This window comes from Pelophylax lessonae (genome assembly GCF_965119305.1).
Source record: "Pelophylax lessonae genome assembly, chromosome: 12".
NCBI lineage: Eukaryota > Metazoa > Chordata > Amphibia > Anura > Ranidae > Pelophylax > Pelophylax lessonae.
The window spans coordinates 18,258,183-18,275,506 of NC_138779.1; the positions used below are offsets into that span (position 1 = coordinate 18,258,183).

The window sequence follows — 17,324 nt, forward strand, 5'->3', positions numbered from 1 at the left end:
TCATACTCCTGATCTCTGGGATCTCTTCCCCATACAAGTCCTCATTCTCCTGATCTCTGGGATCTCTTCCCCATACAAGTCCTCATACTCCTGATCTCTTCCCCATACAAGTCCTCATTCTCCTGATCTCTGGGATCTCTTCCCCATACAAGTCCTCATTCTCCTGATCTCTGGGATCTATTCCCCATACAAGTCCTCATACTCCTGATCTCTGGAATCTCTTTCCCATACAAGTCCTCATACTTCTGATCTCTGGAATCTCTTTCCCATACAAGTCCTCATACTCCTGATCTCTGGGATCTCTTCCCCATACAAGTCCTCATTCTCCTGATCTCTGGGATCTCTTCCCCATACAAGTCCTCATACTCCTGATCTCTTCCCCATACAAGTCCTCATTCTCCTGATCTCTGGGATCTATTCCCCATACAAGTCCTCATACTCCTGATCTCTGGGATCTCTTCCCCATACAAGTCCTCATTCTCCTGATCTCTGGGATCTATTCCCCATACAAGTCCTCATACTCCTGATCTCTGGGATCTATTCCCCATACAAGTCCTCATACTCCTGATCTCTGGGATCTATTCCCCATACAAGTCCTCATACTCCTGATCTCTTTCCCATACAAGTCCTCATACTTCTGATCTCTGGAATCTCTTTCCCATACAAGTCCTCATACTTCTGATCTCTGGAATCTCTTTCCCATACAAGTCCTCATACTTCTGATCTCTGGGATCTCTTCCCCATACAAGTCCTCATTCTCCTGATCTCTGGGATCTCTTCCCCATACAAGTCCTCATACTCCTGATCTCTGGGATCTATTCCCCATACAAGTCCTCATACTCCTGATCTCTTTCCCATACAAGTCCTCATACTCCTGATCTCTGGAATCTCTTTCCCATACAAGTCCTCATACTCCTGATCTCTGGGATCTATTCCCCATACAAGTCCTCATACTCCTGATCTCTGGGATCTATTCCCCATACAAGTCCTCATACTCCTGATCTCTGGGATCTCTTCCCCATACAAGTCCTCATTCTCCTGATCTCTGGGATCTATTCCCCATACAAGTCCTCATACTCCTGATCTCTGGGATCTCTTCCCCATACAAGTCCTCATTCTCCTGATCTCTGGGATCTCTTCCCCATACAAGTCCTCATACTCCTGATCTCTTCCCCATACAAGTCCTCATTCTCCTGATCTCTGGGATCTATTCCCCATACAAGTCCTCATACTCCTGATCTCTGGGATCTCTTCCCCATACAAGTCCTCATTCTCCTGATCTCTGGGATCTCTTCCCCATACAAGTCCTCATACTCCTGATCTCTTCCCCATACAAGTCCTCATACTCCTGATCTCTGGGATCTCTTCCCCATTCAAGTCCTCATTCTCCTGATCTCTGGGATCTATTCCCCATACAAGTCCTCATACTCCTGATCTCTGGGATCTATTCCCATACAAGTCCTCATACTCCTGATCTCTGGGATCTCTTCCCCATACAAGTCCTCATACTCCTGATCTCTGGGATCTATTCCCCATACAAGTCCTCATACTCCTGATCTCTGGGATCTCTTCCCCATTCAAGTCCTCATACTCCTGATCTCTGGGATCTATTCCCATACAAGTCCTCATACTCCTGATCTCTGGGATCTATTCCCCATTCAAGTCCTCATACTCCTGATCTCTGGGATCTATTCCCCATACAAGTCCTCATACTCCTGATCTCTGGAATCTCTTTCCCATACAAGTCCTCATACTTCTGATCTCTGGAATCTCTTTCCCATACAAGTCCTCATACTCCTGATCTCTGGGATCTCTTCCCCATACAAGTCCTCATACTCCTGATCTCTGGGATCTATTCCCCATACAAGTCCTCATACTCCTGATCTCTTCCCCATACAAGTCCTCATTCTCCTGATCTCTGGGATCTCTTCCCCATACAAGTCCTCATACTCCTGATCTCTGGAATCTCTTTCCCATACAAGTCCTCATACTCCTGATCTCTGGGATCTCTTCCCCATACAAGTCCTCATACTCCTGATCTCTGGGATCTATTCCCCATACAAGTCCTCATACTCCTGATCTCTGGGATCTATTCCCCATACAAGTCCTCATACTCCTGATCTCTGGGATCTCTTCCCCATACAAGTCCTCATACTCCTGATCTCTGGGATCTATTCCCCATACAAGTCCTCATACTCCTGATCTCTTTCCCATACAAGTCCTCATTCTCCTGATCTCTGGGATCTCTCCAAGCTGTGTACTGTGGGAGCCTAGCTAAAATGATTGCAGTACCCATCAGCGACCATAAGATGTCACACAAAACTAGACCACTGACAAGCGTACATCTAAGGAACTTTATTCCACCTTCTGTTTCCGGGGTCACTGCAATGTACTTCCGGGAGAGGTGAGAGGAGTCCTTGTATCCGGAAGTCACCTGGAAGAGGCAGGGAGTCCATAGAAGAGAGCTGGGGGCGTCCTAGGAGCCGGCTGGAGGTCCATTACCGCCATCTTCCCTGCCAGTGTGTGCTGATACCTACCTGTTCACCTACTAACCCCCTGACACTGCCCCTGTACCATTCCTGACACTGCCATCTATTACCCCCTGTACTACCCCCTGACACTGCCCTCTATTACCCCCTGTACCACCCCTGACACTGCCCCCTGTACCACCCCTGACACTGCCCTCTATTACCCCCTGTACCACCCCTGACACTGCCCCCTGTACCACCCCTGACACTGCCCTCTATTACCCCCTGTACCACCCCTGACACTGCCCCCTGTACCACCCCCTGACACTGCCCTCTATTACCCCCTGTACCACCCCTGACACTGCCCCCTGTACCACCCCCTGACACTGCCCTCTATTACCCCCTGTACCACCCCCTGACACTGCCCTCTATTACCCCCTGTACCACCCTTGACACTGCCCTCTATTACCCCCTGTACCACCCCCTGACACTGCCCCATGTACTACCCCCCTCACACTGCCCCCTGTACCACCCCCCTGACACTGCCCCATGTACTACCCCCCTCACACTGCCCCCTGTACCACCCCCCTGACAATGCCCCCTGTACTCACCCCCTGACACTGCCCTGTACTACCCCCCTGACACTGCCCTCTACTGCCCCCTGTACTATCCCCCCTCTACTGCCCCCTGACAATGCCCCCTTTACTACCCCCTGACATTGCCCTCTACTGCCCCCTGTACCACCCCCTGACACTGCCCTCTACTGCCCCCATACCACCCCCCCCCCGACACTGCCCTCTACTGCCCCCTGACACTGCCCTCTACTGCCCCTGTACCACCCCCCCGACACTGCCCTCTATTGCCCCCTGACACTGCACTCTACTGCCCCCTGTACCACCCCTCCCGACACTGCCCTCTACTGCCCCCTGTACTACCCCCCCGGACACTGCCCTCTACTGCCCCCTGTACTACCCCCCCGGACACTGTCCTCTACTACCCCCCGTACTACCCCCGAACCTATCCACTACAGCCCTCTGTACTACCCTCTTGTCACTTCCACCAACTGCCCCCTGTACTATCCTTCTGACACTTCCACCATCCGCCCCCTGTACTTTCCTCCTGACACTGCCTCCTATACTACCCTCCCGACAGTGCCCCCTGTACTACCCTCCCGATACTGCCCCCTGTACTACCCTGACACTTCCACCAGCTGCCCCCGGTACTGTCGCCCTGATGCTGCCCCCGGTACTGTCGCCCTGACACTCCTACCAGCTGCCCCCTGTATTACCCTCCTGACACTGCCCCCTGTAACGCCCCTCTGTCACTGCCACTAACTGCCCCCTGTACTACCATCAACTACCCCCTGTCACCTACACATATACCTACCTCCTGTAATTGGCCACTAATACCTCCTACAGGTAGCTGTCATCTGCCTTTATTTCCCTGTTGTAGATATCTGCCCCATCATCTACATTTAATACCCCCCTATAGGTACCTAATTCCTCCCCTGTCTATAATACCCCCTATGGTACTTGCCCCATCATTTGTCTATAATACCCCCTATGGTACCTGTCCCATCATTTGTCTATAATACCCCCTATGGTACTTGCCCCATCATCTGTCTATAATGCCCCCTATGGTACTTGTCCCATCATTTGTCTATAATACCCCCTATGGTACTTGTCCCATCATTTGTCTATAATACCCCCTATGGTACCTGCCCCATCATCTGTCTATAATACCCCCTATGGTACTTGCCCCATCATTTGTCTATAATGCCCCCTATGGTACTTGTCCCATCATTTGTCTATAATACCCCCTATGGTACTTGCCCCATCATTTGTCTATAATGCCCCCTATGGTACCTGTCCCATCATTTGTCTATAATGCCCCCTATGGTACCTGTCCCATCATTTGTCTATAATACCCCCTATGGTACCTGTCCCATCATCTGTCTATAATACCCCCTATGGTACTTGCCCCATCATCTGTCTATAATGCCCCCTATGGTACTTGTCCCATCATTTGTCTATAATACCCCCTATGGTACCTGCCCCATCATTTGTCTATAATACCCCCTATGGTTCTTGTCCCATCATCTGTCTATAATACCCCCTATGGTACTTGCCCCATCATCTGTCTATAATGCCCCCTATGGTACTTGTCCCATCATTTGTCTATAATACCCCCTATGGTACCTGCCCCATCATTTGTCTATAATGCCCCCTATGGTACTTGCCCCATCATTTGTCTATAATGCCCCCTATGGTACTTGCCCCATCATTTGTCTATAATGCCCCCTATGGTACTTGTCCCTTCGACTTTTTTATTAAATACGTTTTAGCAGATTTGTTTTACAATATATTTTAAAGAAATGATATGAAATTGTAGTTGTAAAAGCTCTAAAGTAAAACTAAAAGCAAAACTTTTTTTCATAGAGCAGGTGAGGGTGTAACACCCTGACCTCTGTTCCATGGGGGGAGATTTACCTTCACTTCCTGTCCCAGGTTGTCCTCATTGGATGATTTCTCCTCTATTCCTGTTCTGGTGACAACCCAGAATTTGGGATTTTGCTTCACTCTCAGTGATGAGTCACCAGGACACATAGAAAGAGTGCATCCTTATAATGGGGGTACAGATAGAAATATAAACCTGAGAGAGGTTCTAATCCCTTCTCCACTCCATCCAAAACAATACATTGTTGCCTTTAGTTATACTTTAACTTTGTTCTGTCTTGTTAATGAAGGCAGATTCACATTTATGAAAGTTTTTTTTTTTTTTCTTAAAGACAATTTGATTCATTTATTTTTTTTTTGATTTATTTAGTTTTTTATTTTATATATTTTTCTCAAGTCGTTTTCCAGGACAGCCCATGAGACCTAGGGCTCCTCCTACGTCTCATGGGCTGTCCTGGAAGACTATTAGGGCTCTTTCACCCGGGCAATCCGATCAGATCCGCCTGTCATTTTTTTAGGCGGATCTGATCGGATCTTCCATGCAGCTCTTTGGGGCAGCGGATGTCATCCGTATCCGATCCTGTCCGTGAAATCTGGACGGATAGAAACCCTATTGTTCCATCCGTTCAGGAATCGGATCGGATCGTATGAGAGCGGACAGGCGGTCCGCTCTCATCCAATCCCCCATACAGAGCAGCGGGGGCTGTGACACCTCCCTCTCCACACTGCAAGCGGAGACGGAGCTGTCATCCGCTGGCTCAGCGGGTATCGGCGGATTGATCCCCGCTGAGCAGCACGGATCCGCCTACGGAGGCGGACCGTGTGAAAGAGGCCTTAGAAAAGGAGTTACCGGTAAGTCTAACTCAGCTTTTTTCTGATAAAGATATTTTGTAACGATATAAGAGAAAGTGAGAGAGTAAGAGGTTTAAATTGAATGTTAAAGTGGAAAATCATTTGTCTGCTTGACGAATAATAAGCAGCTGATCGATAGGAAGGTCAGCTTTGATGTATGAGGAAGATTTGTCCCAAAACAAAGCGGGAGTCATCGGATGAGTTCCCCCCTCGTATTGGTTTCCGAATCCTTGGTGTGTAAATGTAACCATTGTGTGTTCTTTCATTCAAGGCATGAAATTCCATCTTCGAGGAAACCTCCTTCACAAGTGCCTGGTCCAACGCCATATCCCCAAGACGAGACTTTGATCCTCATTGATTTATTTTGGACATAATGGGACGGAAAAAGAAAACCTTACATGACTACGCCGCCGAGTTCTCGGACTTGGCGGTCAGGAGGCATCTGATTGAACGCGGTGACACCGGGGAGACCACCGTGGTGGAGACGCTGTACTGTAAGTCCTGTGAGCTTCCCATGCGGGTCAGGAGGGACCGGATTTTGGAGCACCTGGCTTCGGGGAGGCATTACCGGAACAGGCGGCTGATCAAACAGCACTGGAACAGAGCTCCCATTTTAGTGTGAGTGCTTAAAGATGTAACCGGTTTTTACTTGTTTTCATTGCTTTATTTAATCGATGGGGTTGATTTACTAAAACTGGAGTGCAAAATCTGGTGCAGCTGTGCATGGTAGCCAATCAGCTTCCAACTTCAGCTTGTTCAATTAGGCCCCTTTCACACTATCAGTCCGTTGGACGGATTCCGCTTTTCTCAGCAGGGGATCGAGCCGCCGATCCCCCGCTGAGCAGGAGGATGACAGCTGTGTCTCTGCGCTGCGTGTGGAGACACAGCTGTCAGTTCCCCATGCATCTCTATGGGGGAAATCGGATGGGAAAGGACCGTCGGTCCGTTCTCATCCGATCCGCTGGACGGATGGAAAATAGGGTTTCCATCCGTCCAGATTTGACGGATCGGATCAGGTCGGATGTCAGCGGACATGTCTCCGCTGACATCCAATCCCCCATAGAGATGCATTGGGGGGCCGTTCAGATCTGCCAAAAAAAAGGACAGGCGGATCTTAACGGTCCGCCTGTGTGAAAGGGGCCTTAGGGTTCTTTCACACGGGCCCTCAGTTTTGCTCAGCGGGAATACATGCTGAGCAGGCGGATGACAGGTCCATCTCCGCTCTGTGTGCAGAGACGGAGCTGTCGGATCCCCCGCTCTCCTCTATGGTAGATCGGATGGAAACAGACCGCATGCCCGTTTTCATCCAATCCGGTCCTCCAGACGGATGGAAAATAGGGTTTCCATCAGTCTGGATTTCACAGACCGGATCGGATAGCAGCGGGTGTCAGCGGAGATGTCACGGCTGACATCTGCCGCTCCATAGGGCTTCATAGAGCATCCAATCAGATCGGCCTGAAAAACTGATAGACCTGATCGGAAAACCAGTGTTAAAGGGGCCTTATGCTTTGCTAGAAAACCTGAAAGCTGATTGGTTTCTATACACAGCTGCACCAAGTTTTGCACTCTCCAGTTTTGGTAAATCAACCCCAATGTGTCTGTTTATAGGATTCCAATTGTATCCAGCTGAGCCAAAGCAAAATCCCAGCCAGCTAAATTCACTATATTACCAAAAGTATTGGGACACCTGCCTTTACAGTAGGGATCGACCGATTATCCGCAGGGCTGATATTGACTTTTGCCGCTATATCTGTATCGGCCGATATTCCAAATATTGCTCATGGAAGGGTAAAATTATGTCACATAGCATAATTCCGTTAACAAATGTTATTGAAATGGCACTCACATATGTACAAATTAAAGATGTAAGCAATTCCACTTTAGCAGATCTGCTGGCAGATCGGTATCTCTCACCCACTTGCCATAAGTGACACCCGGGTGATACCTCTCCGTCCGGCATACAGTGACGATCTCGGAGGTCACGTGGGTAATAAACAAACATTAACATGTTCAGTAACAGAATTGTGCCGAAAATTGTGTTTATTTTGCAGAATTTTAACCACTTAAGCCCCGGAGAATTTGGCTGTTCAAAGACCAGGGCCTATTTTGCGATTCGGCACTGCGTAAATTTAACGGACAATTGCGTGGTCATGCGACACCGTACCCAAATGAAATTGACGTCCTTTTTTCCCCACAAACAGAGCTTTCTTTTGGTGGTATTTGATCACCTGTGCAATTTTTACTTTTTGCGCTATAAACAAAAAAAGAGCGACAATTTTGAAAAAATAATATTTTTCACATTTTTTATATAAAATCCCCCAAAAAAAATGTAAAAATCAATTTTTTTTTAACATTTTAGGCCAATTTGTTTTCTGCTACATATTTTTGGTAAGAAAAATCGCAATAAGCGTATTTTGATTGGTTTGCGAAAAAGTTATTGCGTTTAATAACTACGGGAAAGATTTATGTCATTTTTATTGTTTTTTTTTTTTTTTTAACGAGTAATGGCGGCGATCTGCAATTTTTTTTCCGGAACTGAGACATTGCGGCGGACAGATCGGACCCTTGACTGACATTTTTGACACTTTTGGGGTTACCAGTGACATTACTATAGTAATTAGTGCTATACATATGCACTGTTACTGTAAAAATGACACTGGCAGGGAAGGGGTTAACTTTATTGGTGATCAGTGGGTTAAATGTATCCCTGGGGGTGTGATTCTAACTGTGGGGGGGGCGTGGCTTGTGATGTAATCACAGAGACATACGATCCTACATAGCAGGAACGTATAATCTCTGCAGTTACACCAGGGAGAATGACAGGCGGCTTTGTTTACATCAGCCGTCTGTCTTTCTCCCTCTCCAGCGGGAGATCGCGAGTGACCGACGGACATCGGAGCCGCCGGTCATTTGCGCGGGGATGTCAGGGAACGAGCGGGGGCGGGAGCGCACCTCCAGCGGCGCGCGCTCGCCCCCTAGAGGCTCCTGGGTGAGCGACATACCGGTACGTCACTTTGCCCAGGAGGGGCTGACCGCCACAGTATATAGTCGTGCGGCGGTCGGCAAGGGGTTAAATTTTCAAAATATCGGTGCATATCGATACCGATATGCATTGCCCAAAATAGAGGTATCGGCAACGAAAAAAACCAATATCGGTCGATCACTACTTTACAGGCACATGAAGTTTAATGGTATCCCAGTCTTAGTCCGTAGGATTATATAGAGTATTGAGTTGGCCCACCCTTTGCAGCTATAACAGCTTCAACCCTTCTGGGAAGGCTGTCTGCAAATGTGTGTCTATGGGAATATTTGACCATTCTTCCAGAAGCACGTTTGTGAGGTCAGGCAATGATGTTGGGCGAGAAGGCCTGGCTTGCACTCCCCTCTCTAAATCATCCCAAAGGTGTTCTATCGGGTTGAGGCCAGGCCAGTCAAGTTCCTCCACCCCAAATGCGCTCATCCATGTCTTTGTGGATCTTTCTTTGTGCACTGGTGCGCAGTCATGTTGGAACAGGAAGGGGCCATCCCCAAATTGTTCCCATTAAGTTGGGAGCATGAAATTGCCCAAAATGTCTTGGTATTCTGACTCCTTAAGAGTTCCCTTGACTGGAACTAAGGGTCCAAGCCCAACTCCTGAAAAACAACCCCCACACCATAATCCCCCCCTCCCCCAAATGATTTGGGGAAGGTGGGAAGAGAAAAGGCGGGGGGGGGATTCAGAATGAGGAAGGAAGGAGAGTAGGGCAGAACTAAGCAATTGGAGAAGGTGGAAAACAGTCAAGACATGAAAGAAGAAAGGAAGGAAAGAGGTGTAGACTGGGGCAGTAAGAGAGGATGGAACCTGCGGGTTAAGTGGTGTTCCAGAATGGTCCGGAATACCCAAGCTGGCCTCATCCAGTGCATAGGAGTCAGTCATTTTGGCACAGCCGCAGTGTGCTGGGAATGCACCTTGAGCCGCACATCTCTGTACACATTCAGTGGAAGACTGCAATTAGGAAGATAATTGTGGATTATTGCAAAGCATGTCTCTTCTACAATAAAGAGCTGCCTGAGTGCAGTTTTTTAGAGGGTAGTTCCTTTTAACATGCTTATTGGCAGGTGCCGGAGCTGCTGGGAGTGGGAGCCAGGGGAGATAGGCTTACAAGTCACTGCTGAGAGAGAACAGAGTGAGCTGAGCTGCTGTCACTGCCCAGGGGGGCCATGGATAACTGAGCTGCTGTGTCAGTAGGTGCAGGGGGAGATTACATTACAAGTCACTGGAGGAGGGATACAGGGGAAAGACCAATGTGTGTGCTGGAGTAGGGACACCAGGTAAAGACCAATGTGTGTGTGCTGGAGGAGGGACACCAGGTAAAGACCAATGTGTGTGTGCTGGAGGAGGGACACCAGGTAAAGACCAATGTGTGTGCTGGAGGAGGGACACCAGGTAAAGACCAATGTGTGTGCTGGAGGAGGGACACCAGGTAAAGACCAATGTGTGTGCTGGAGGAGGGACACCAGGTAAAGACCAATGTGTGTGCTGGGGGAGGGACACCAGGTAAAGACCAATGTGTGTGTTGGGGGAGGGACACCAGGTAAAGACCAATGTGTGTGCTGGAGGTGGGACACCAGGTAAAGACCAATGTGTGTGTTGGGGGAGGGACACCAGGTAAAGACCAATGTGTGTGCTGGGGGAGGGACACCAGGTAAAGACCAATGTGTGTGCTGGAGGAGGGACAACAGGTAAAGACCAATGTGTGTGCTGGAGGAGGGACACCAGGTAAAGACCAATGTGTGTGCTGGAGGAGGGACACCAGGTAAAGACCAATGTGTGTGCTGGGGGAGGGACACCAGGTAAAGACCAATGTGTGTGCTGGAGGTGGGACACTGGGTAAAGACCAATGTGTGTGCTGGAGGAGGGACAACAGGTAAAGACCAATGTGTGTGCTGGGGGAGGGACAACAGGTAAAGACCAATGTGTGTGCTGGAGGAGGGACACCAGGTAAAGACCAATGTGTGTATGCTGGAGGAGGGACACCAGGTAAAGACCAATGTGTTTCCTGGAGGAGGGACACCAGGTAAAGACCAATGTGTGTGTGCTGGAGGAGGGACACCAGGTAAAGACCAATGTGTGTGCTGGAGGAGGGACACTGGGTAAAGACCAATGTGTGTGCTGGAGGAGGGACACTGGGTAAAGACCAATGTGTTTCCTGGAGGAGGGACACTGGGTAAAGACCAATGTGTGTGTGCTGGAGGAGGGATACTGGGTAAAGACCAATGTGTGTGCTGGAGGAGGGACACCAGGTAAAGACCAATGTGTTTCCTGGAGGAGGGACACTGGGTAAAGACCAATGTGTGTGCTGGAGGAGGGACAACAGGTAAAGACCAATGTGTGTGCTGGAGGAGGGACAACAGGTAAAGACCAATGTGTGTGCTGGAGGAGGGACACTGGGTAAAGACCAATGTGTTTCCTGGAGGAGGGACACTGGGTAAAGATCAATGTGTATGTGTCTGTGTGCTGGAAGTGGGATACTGGGTAAAGAGCAATGTGTGTGTGCTGGAGGTGGGATCTCACTGGAGAAGGACCAGAAAGAGGCTGATTTGCGCAGTGGCAAAGTGATAGCAGAACTAGTAATTCTTTAAAGAAAAAAATATATATATTCTGTAGATTTTTTTAATTTATTAAAATGTAATTTTTTTTAATAGCTCAACTGGTGGTGATCAGGTTGGCAATATCCCAGTGCCTCTAGACTCGGCATGGCACCCTCAGCCCTCCTTCGTGCTGCAGTCTAGCTCCAACAGTAACTCTGTTAGCACCACAAATCTGGTGCCATCTCCTCCTCCTCCTCACCATCACCCCTCCTGGATCTCTGGCCCCCTGAACCCCATCAGCTCCACCACAAACATAGTCAGCAGCAAAGAAGATCCAGCACCGTCTACCTCTTCCTCACTCCCATCATCGTTCGGCATGATCCATGTCCAGAATCCATCCATATCATACAAACACATAAACCAAAGGCATACCATTTCGGAAGCCACCAATAGCATGGTTCCCGGACGACCAGTCGGCAGCTTTGGCTCACGCGGCAGTGGCATTGGATTAGCAGTAGTTGGTGTGGGTCATGGAAGCAGGGCTTTGTTGAGAAGCTTAACAGAGGAACATGGCTGCTACCTTCATTACATTGTAGAGAATCAGTTGTCTGAAGTGGAGAAAGCCTTTGGGGGTGGACTGTTGACCAAGACGAGAGTATTGCCCGAACAGGATGTGGACATTGCCCTTGGTGACCAACGGTAAACTTCAGACTTTTTTTATTTTTTGTTTTCTTAGAACGCTGTACTGTTGTTAATATTTCTAGTTCTGTCTATGTATGATGTCAGCTTAAAGTAAACCTGCAACAGGGGTTATCTTTTTGAGTAGAGTAAGACATATTTTAAAGTCTCCCGTAAGCTATATTTTGATCCTGCCCGCCTTCCACAGTCCACCAATCCATTTTCCTGATAGAATAGGACCTTGGTGGCACTCTGCACATGCTCAGTTTAGTGTGTATTGCTAGAGATTTTTTTTTTTTTTTCTGGAGGGTGCATGTAATCAGCACTGTCCAGTCAAAGGGTCAGGGGTCCTGTAGCCTCAGTGGACAGTCAGAGTAGAATGAAAACTCCTCGTACAAGCTTTAACCACTTTCCGACTGCCCCACATACATATTGGATCGACCGATTATCGCTGAAGCCGATATATAGGGCCGATATGCACTTTTCCCCGATATTTCAGAATCGGCCCCCGAAGGTTACCGATATTGCTGATATTTCAGGAAAGTGCTGTACCGGAGTGATGTCTGCAGCTAGAGGCATCACCCCGGTACCGGCGTCCATAGCTGACGGTCGGCTGTCTTGTAATGACAACCAATGTGGCTGAGAAGCCTCTCAGCTGTCATTACAAGGAGCGGGAGGGGACGCCTTCCACGGCTTGTTCGGGTCTCTTGTCTCACCGTACTATACCTTCTATGAATGAAACATGATCTATGAATGGATCTTTTAATCATCTGCACATCCTCCATTCATAGATTGTCTTACATTAAAGTGTTACTAAACCCAGGAGCCTGCAGTCACTACATCTGATCTCCCCAGGAGCCTGCAGTCACTATATCTGATCTCCCCAGGAGCCTGCAGTCACTATATCTGCTCTCCCCAGGAGCCTGCACTCACTATATCTGCTCTCCCCAGGAGCCTGCAGTCACTATATCTGATCTCCCCAGGAGCCTGCAGTCTCTATATCTGATCTCCCCAGGAGCCTGCATTCACTATATCTGCTCTCCCCAGGAGCCTGCAGTCACTATATCTGCTCTCCCCAGGAGCCTGCAGTCACTATATCTGCTCTCCCCAGGAGCCTGCAGTCACTATATCTGATCTCCCCAGGAGCCTGCAGTCACTATATCTGATCTCCCCAGGAGCCTGCATTCACTATATCTGATCTCCCCAGGAGCCTGCAGTCACTATATCTGGTCTCCCCCAGGAGCCTGCAGTCACTATATCTGGTCTCCCCATGAGCCTGCAGTCACTATATCTGCTCTCCCCAGGAGCCTGCAGTCACTATATCTGGTCTCCCCAGGATCCTGCAGTCACTATATCTGGTCTCCCCCAGGAGCCTGCAGTCACTATATCTGGTCTCCCCATGAGCCTGCAGTCACTATATCTGCTCTCCCCAGGAGCCTGCAGTCACTATATCTGCTCTCCCCAGGAGCCTGCAGTCACTTTATCTGATCTCCCACAGTACACAGAACATGGAAATGATTTTGTTTTAGTAAATCTAAACTGCCAAATACTTTTTCTCATCAGCAGTATATAGCAGTCTTGTGACTTTTTATCAGTGTGTGGTTAACCACTTGCCGATTGCTCACAGTAATCCTACTTCGACAGTGCGGCTTTCCTGGGTCAAGCGTCGTAGACCTACGTTGCTGGAGTTCATGTGCGTGCAACCCCGGAGCCCCGCTCCCGCTGTGTTTGGACACAATGGGAGTCGGGCCGGGGGAGGAGAGGCGGCGATTGCTGCCTCCCTCCCCCGATCATCGTGGAAACGGTGAGAAGACCCACCTGCTTATGTAAACAAAGCAGGCGGGTCTTCTCAGTGACAGACAGGAGGAGATCACTGGATTCAGCATAGCTGAACCTGCGATCTCTGTCTGTATCACAGAACTCCCTCCCCCCCACTCGTCAGTAAGCATGAGGCATACATTTAACCTCTTGATCACCAACAGTGTTAACCCCTTCCCTGCCAGTGTCATTATTACAGTGCATATTTTTAGCACTGATTACTGTAGTAATGTCACTGGTCCCCCCAAAAGTGTCAGAAATGTCAGTCAGGGGTCCGATCTTTCAGCCGCAATGTCGTAGTCCCGCAAAAAATCGCAGATCGCCGCCATTACTAGTAAAAAAAAAAAACAATAAAAATGACATAAATCTTTCCTGTAGTTAGTAAACCCGATAACTTTTGCGCAAACCAATCAAAATATGCTTATTGGGATTTTTTTTTTTTTTTTACCAAAAATATGTAGCAGAAAACAAATTGGCCTAAAATGTTAAAAAATTTAGATTTTTAAATTTTTTTGTGGGGGAATGTCATATAGCAGAATGTGAAAAATATTGTTTTTTTTTTTTTTCAAAATTGTTGCTCTTTTTTTGTTTATATCAAAAAATAAAAATCGCAGAGGTGATCAAATACCACCAAAAGAAATCTCTATTTGTGTGGGGAAAAAAAGGACGTAAATTTCGTCTGGGTACAGCGTCGCACGACCGCGCAATTGTCCCTTAAATTCACGCAGTGCTGAATCGCAAAATAGGGCCTGGTCATTAAAAGGGAAAAATCCTTCCTGTCTTAAAGTGGTTAAAGCTTGTAAGAGGAGTTTTTATTCTCCCCTGATTGTTCTATGAGGCTGCAGGACTATTGATCCTCTGTCTGGGCAGTGCTGATTGGCCCTTTGCTGATCACATGCAAAAAAAGAAAAACTCTCTCGCAATACACACCGAACTGAGCATGTGCAGAGTGCCCCCAAGACTCTGCATCACTCCGGTACAAGCACTTTCCAGAAATATCAGCAATATAGGTAACCTCTGGGGCCGATTCCGATATATTGGGGAAACTGCATATCGGCCTCAGCGATAATCGGTCGATCCTTAATATATATGTGGGGTAGAGCTGCACGATTCTGGCCAAAATGAGAATCACGATTTTTTAGCTTGGAATAAAGATCACGATTCTCTGTGTAAGAAAAAAAAATTGGGATAACTTTACTGTTACGTTTTTTTTTTTTTTATTCATTAAAGTTTATTAATTGTGTTTGAAAGACTGCTGCGCAAATACAGTGTGACATAAAATATTACAACAATCGCCATTTTATTCTGTAGGGTCTCTGCTAAAAAAAAATATATAAAATGTTTGGGGGTTCTAAGTACTTTTCTAGCAAAAAAAAATGATTTTAACTTGCAAGCAACAAATGTCAGAAAAAGATCCAGTCTTTAAGAGGTTAAACTTCCTTTCTCCCTGGCAGAGGGAAGGAAAAGATACAATGTAATCATTTTTGTTTATAGTTACTGGGAGACTTAATGCTGATAGCCTTTGTGGGAGGAAAGATACAATGTAATCATTTTTGTTTATAGTTACTGGGAGACTATGCTGATAGCTGTTTGCTGGGAGGCTTTTTTTTTTTTTTTTCCACAGCTGTTCTCTCTGCTATGCAGCTATGCAAAGAATCGAGCATATTTCAGGGTTAGATCGTCAGGAGGGGTGAATCGAGATCGCGATTTTCACACGATTAATCGTGCAGCTCTAATGTGGGGCAGTCGGAAAGTGGTTAAAGCTTGTACAAGGAGTTTTCATTCTACTCTGACTGTCCACTGAGGCTACAGGACCCCTGACCCTTTGACTGGACAGTGCTGATTGGCCCTGTGCTGATCACATGCACCCTCCCAAAAAAAAAAAAAAAAAAACTCTCTAGAAATACACACCGAACTGAGCATGTGCAGAGTATCCCCAAGGCTCTATTCTATCGGGAGATGTACACCCACCACATATAGATATTCAAGAATAAATCTTTTTTTAAACTTTGTAAAACTAAATTACACACCACACTTTTTTTTCTTTTGAGGTATTTTTTTATACAACTAATGGAAACAATAATCGGCCAACTAATTGATTATGAAAATAATCATTCCTTCCAGCCCTAGTATAGGGTAAATCAATGACGACTTAGCCAGGTATGTATGGAGAAACTAGTCGCATGCGTTGCTAAGGTGCGATTTTGGCCCATTCTTCCACACAGACAGTTTTCAAATCTTAAAAGTTCCGTGGGCCTCTTCTAGGAACTCCGATCTTTAGTTTTTTCCATAGATTTTCTGTTGGATTCAGGTGAGGTGATTGGCTGGGCCATTCTAGCAGCTTTATTTTCTTTCATTTAAACCAATGGGGAGTTTTCTTGGCTTTGTGTTTGAGATCATTGTCTGGCTGAAATGTCCGCCCTCATTTCATCTTCATCATCCTGGTAGATGGCAGCAAATTTTTCTACCAAGAATGTCTGTATGCGTGCTGCACCGTATGGTATGATAAATAATGCATTCTGAATGCAGGCCAACTAATCGACTGACCAACTAATAAGATTATGAAAATAGTTGAAAACTATTTTTATAATCGATTTGTTGTTTCAGCCCTACCCTGTACATTTGTTTTTTTTTTTCCACCACAACTGAATGACAAGGGTCATTTAACCACTTCAGCCCCGGAAGGCTTTACCCCCCTTAACCACTTCCTGACCGCCGCACGACTATTTACTGTGGCGGTCGGCCCCTACTGGGCAATGCGACGTAGGGGTACGTCGCTCGCCCACGAGCCTTTAGGAGGCGAGCTCCCGCCCCCGCTCGTTTACTAATATCCCCACGCGAGTGACCGGCGGCTCCGATGTCCGCCGGCCACTCACAATCTCCCGCTGGAGAGGGAGAAAGGCAGGCGGCTGATGTAAACAAAGCCGCCTGTCATTCTCCCCGATGTAACTGCAGAAATCATACAATCCTGCTATGTAGGATCCTGCTATGTAGGATCGTATGTCTCTGTGGTTACATCACAAGCCACGCCCCTTGACAGTTAGAATCACGCCCCTAGGGACACACTTAACCCCTTGATCACCAATAAAGTTAACCCCTTCCCTCCCAGTGTCATTTTTACAGTAACAGTGCATATTTATAGCACTGATTACTGTAGTAATGTCACTGGTCACCCCAAAAGTGTCAAAAATGTCAGTCAAGGGTCCGATCTGTCTGCCACAATGTCGATGTCCCGCAAAAAAAATCGCAGATCGCCGCCATTACTCGTTAAAAAAAAAAAAAAAACACCAAAAATGACAAATCTTTCCCTTAGTAAACGCAATAACGTTTGAGCAAACCAATCAAAATACGCTTATTGCGATTTTTTTTACCAAACATAGGTAGCAGAAAACAAATAGGCCAAAAATGTAAAAAGATTTTGATTTTTACATTTTTTTGGGGGGGGATTTCATATAAAAAAATGTGAAAAATATTGTTATTT

General features: G+C 47.2%; 1 protein-coding gene across 1 annotated transcript in view; it reads left to right on the forward strand.

Moving 5' to 3' along the window:
* Window positions 1-2,399: 2,399 nt before the first annotated feature.
* Window positions 2,400-17,324, forward strand: part of LOC309567831 (myo-inositol 2-dehydrogenase-like) — a 49,589-nt gene continuing 34,664 nt past the window's right edge. The window contains exons 1-3 of the mRNA XM_082273317.1: window positions 2,400-2,519; window positions 6,048-6,394; window positions 11,462-12,046. Coding sequence (XP_082129443.1) covers window positions 6,150-6,394; window positions 11,462-12,046 — 830 coding nt within the window. The 5' untranslated portion in view covers window positions 2,400-2,519; window positions 6,048-6,149. The remainder of the gene's footprint in view (window positions 2,520-6,047; window positions 6,395-11,461; window positions 12,047-17,324) is intronic.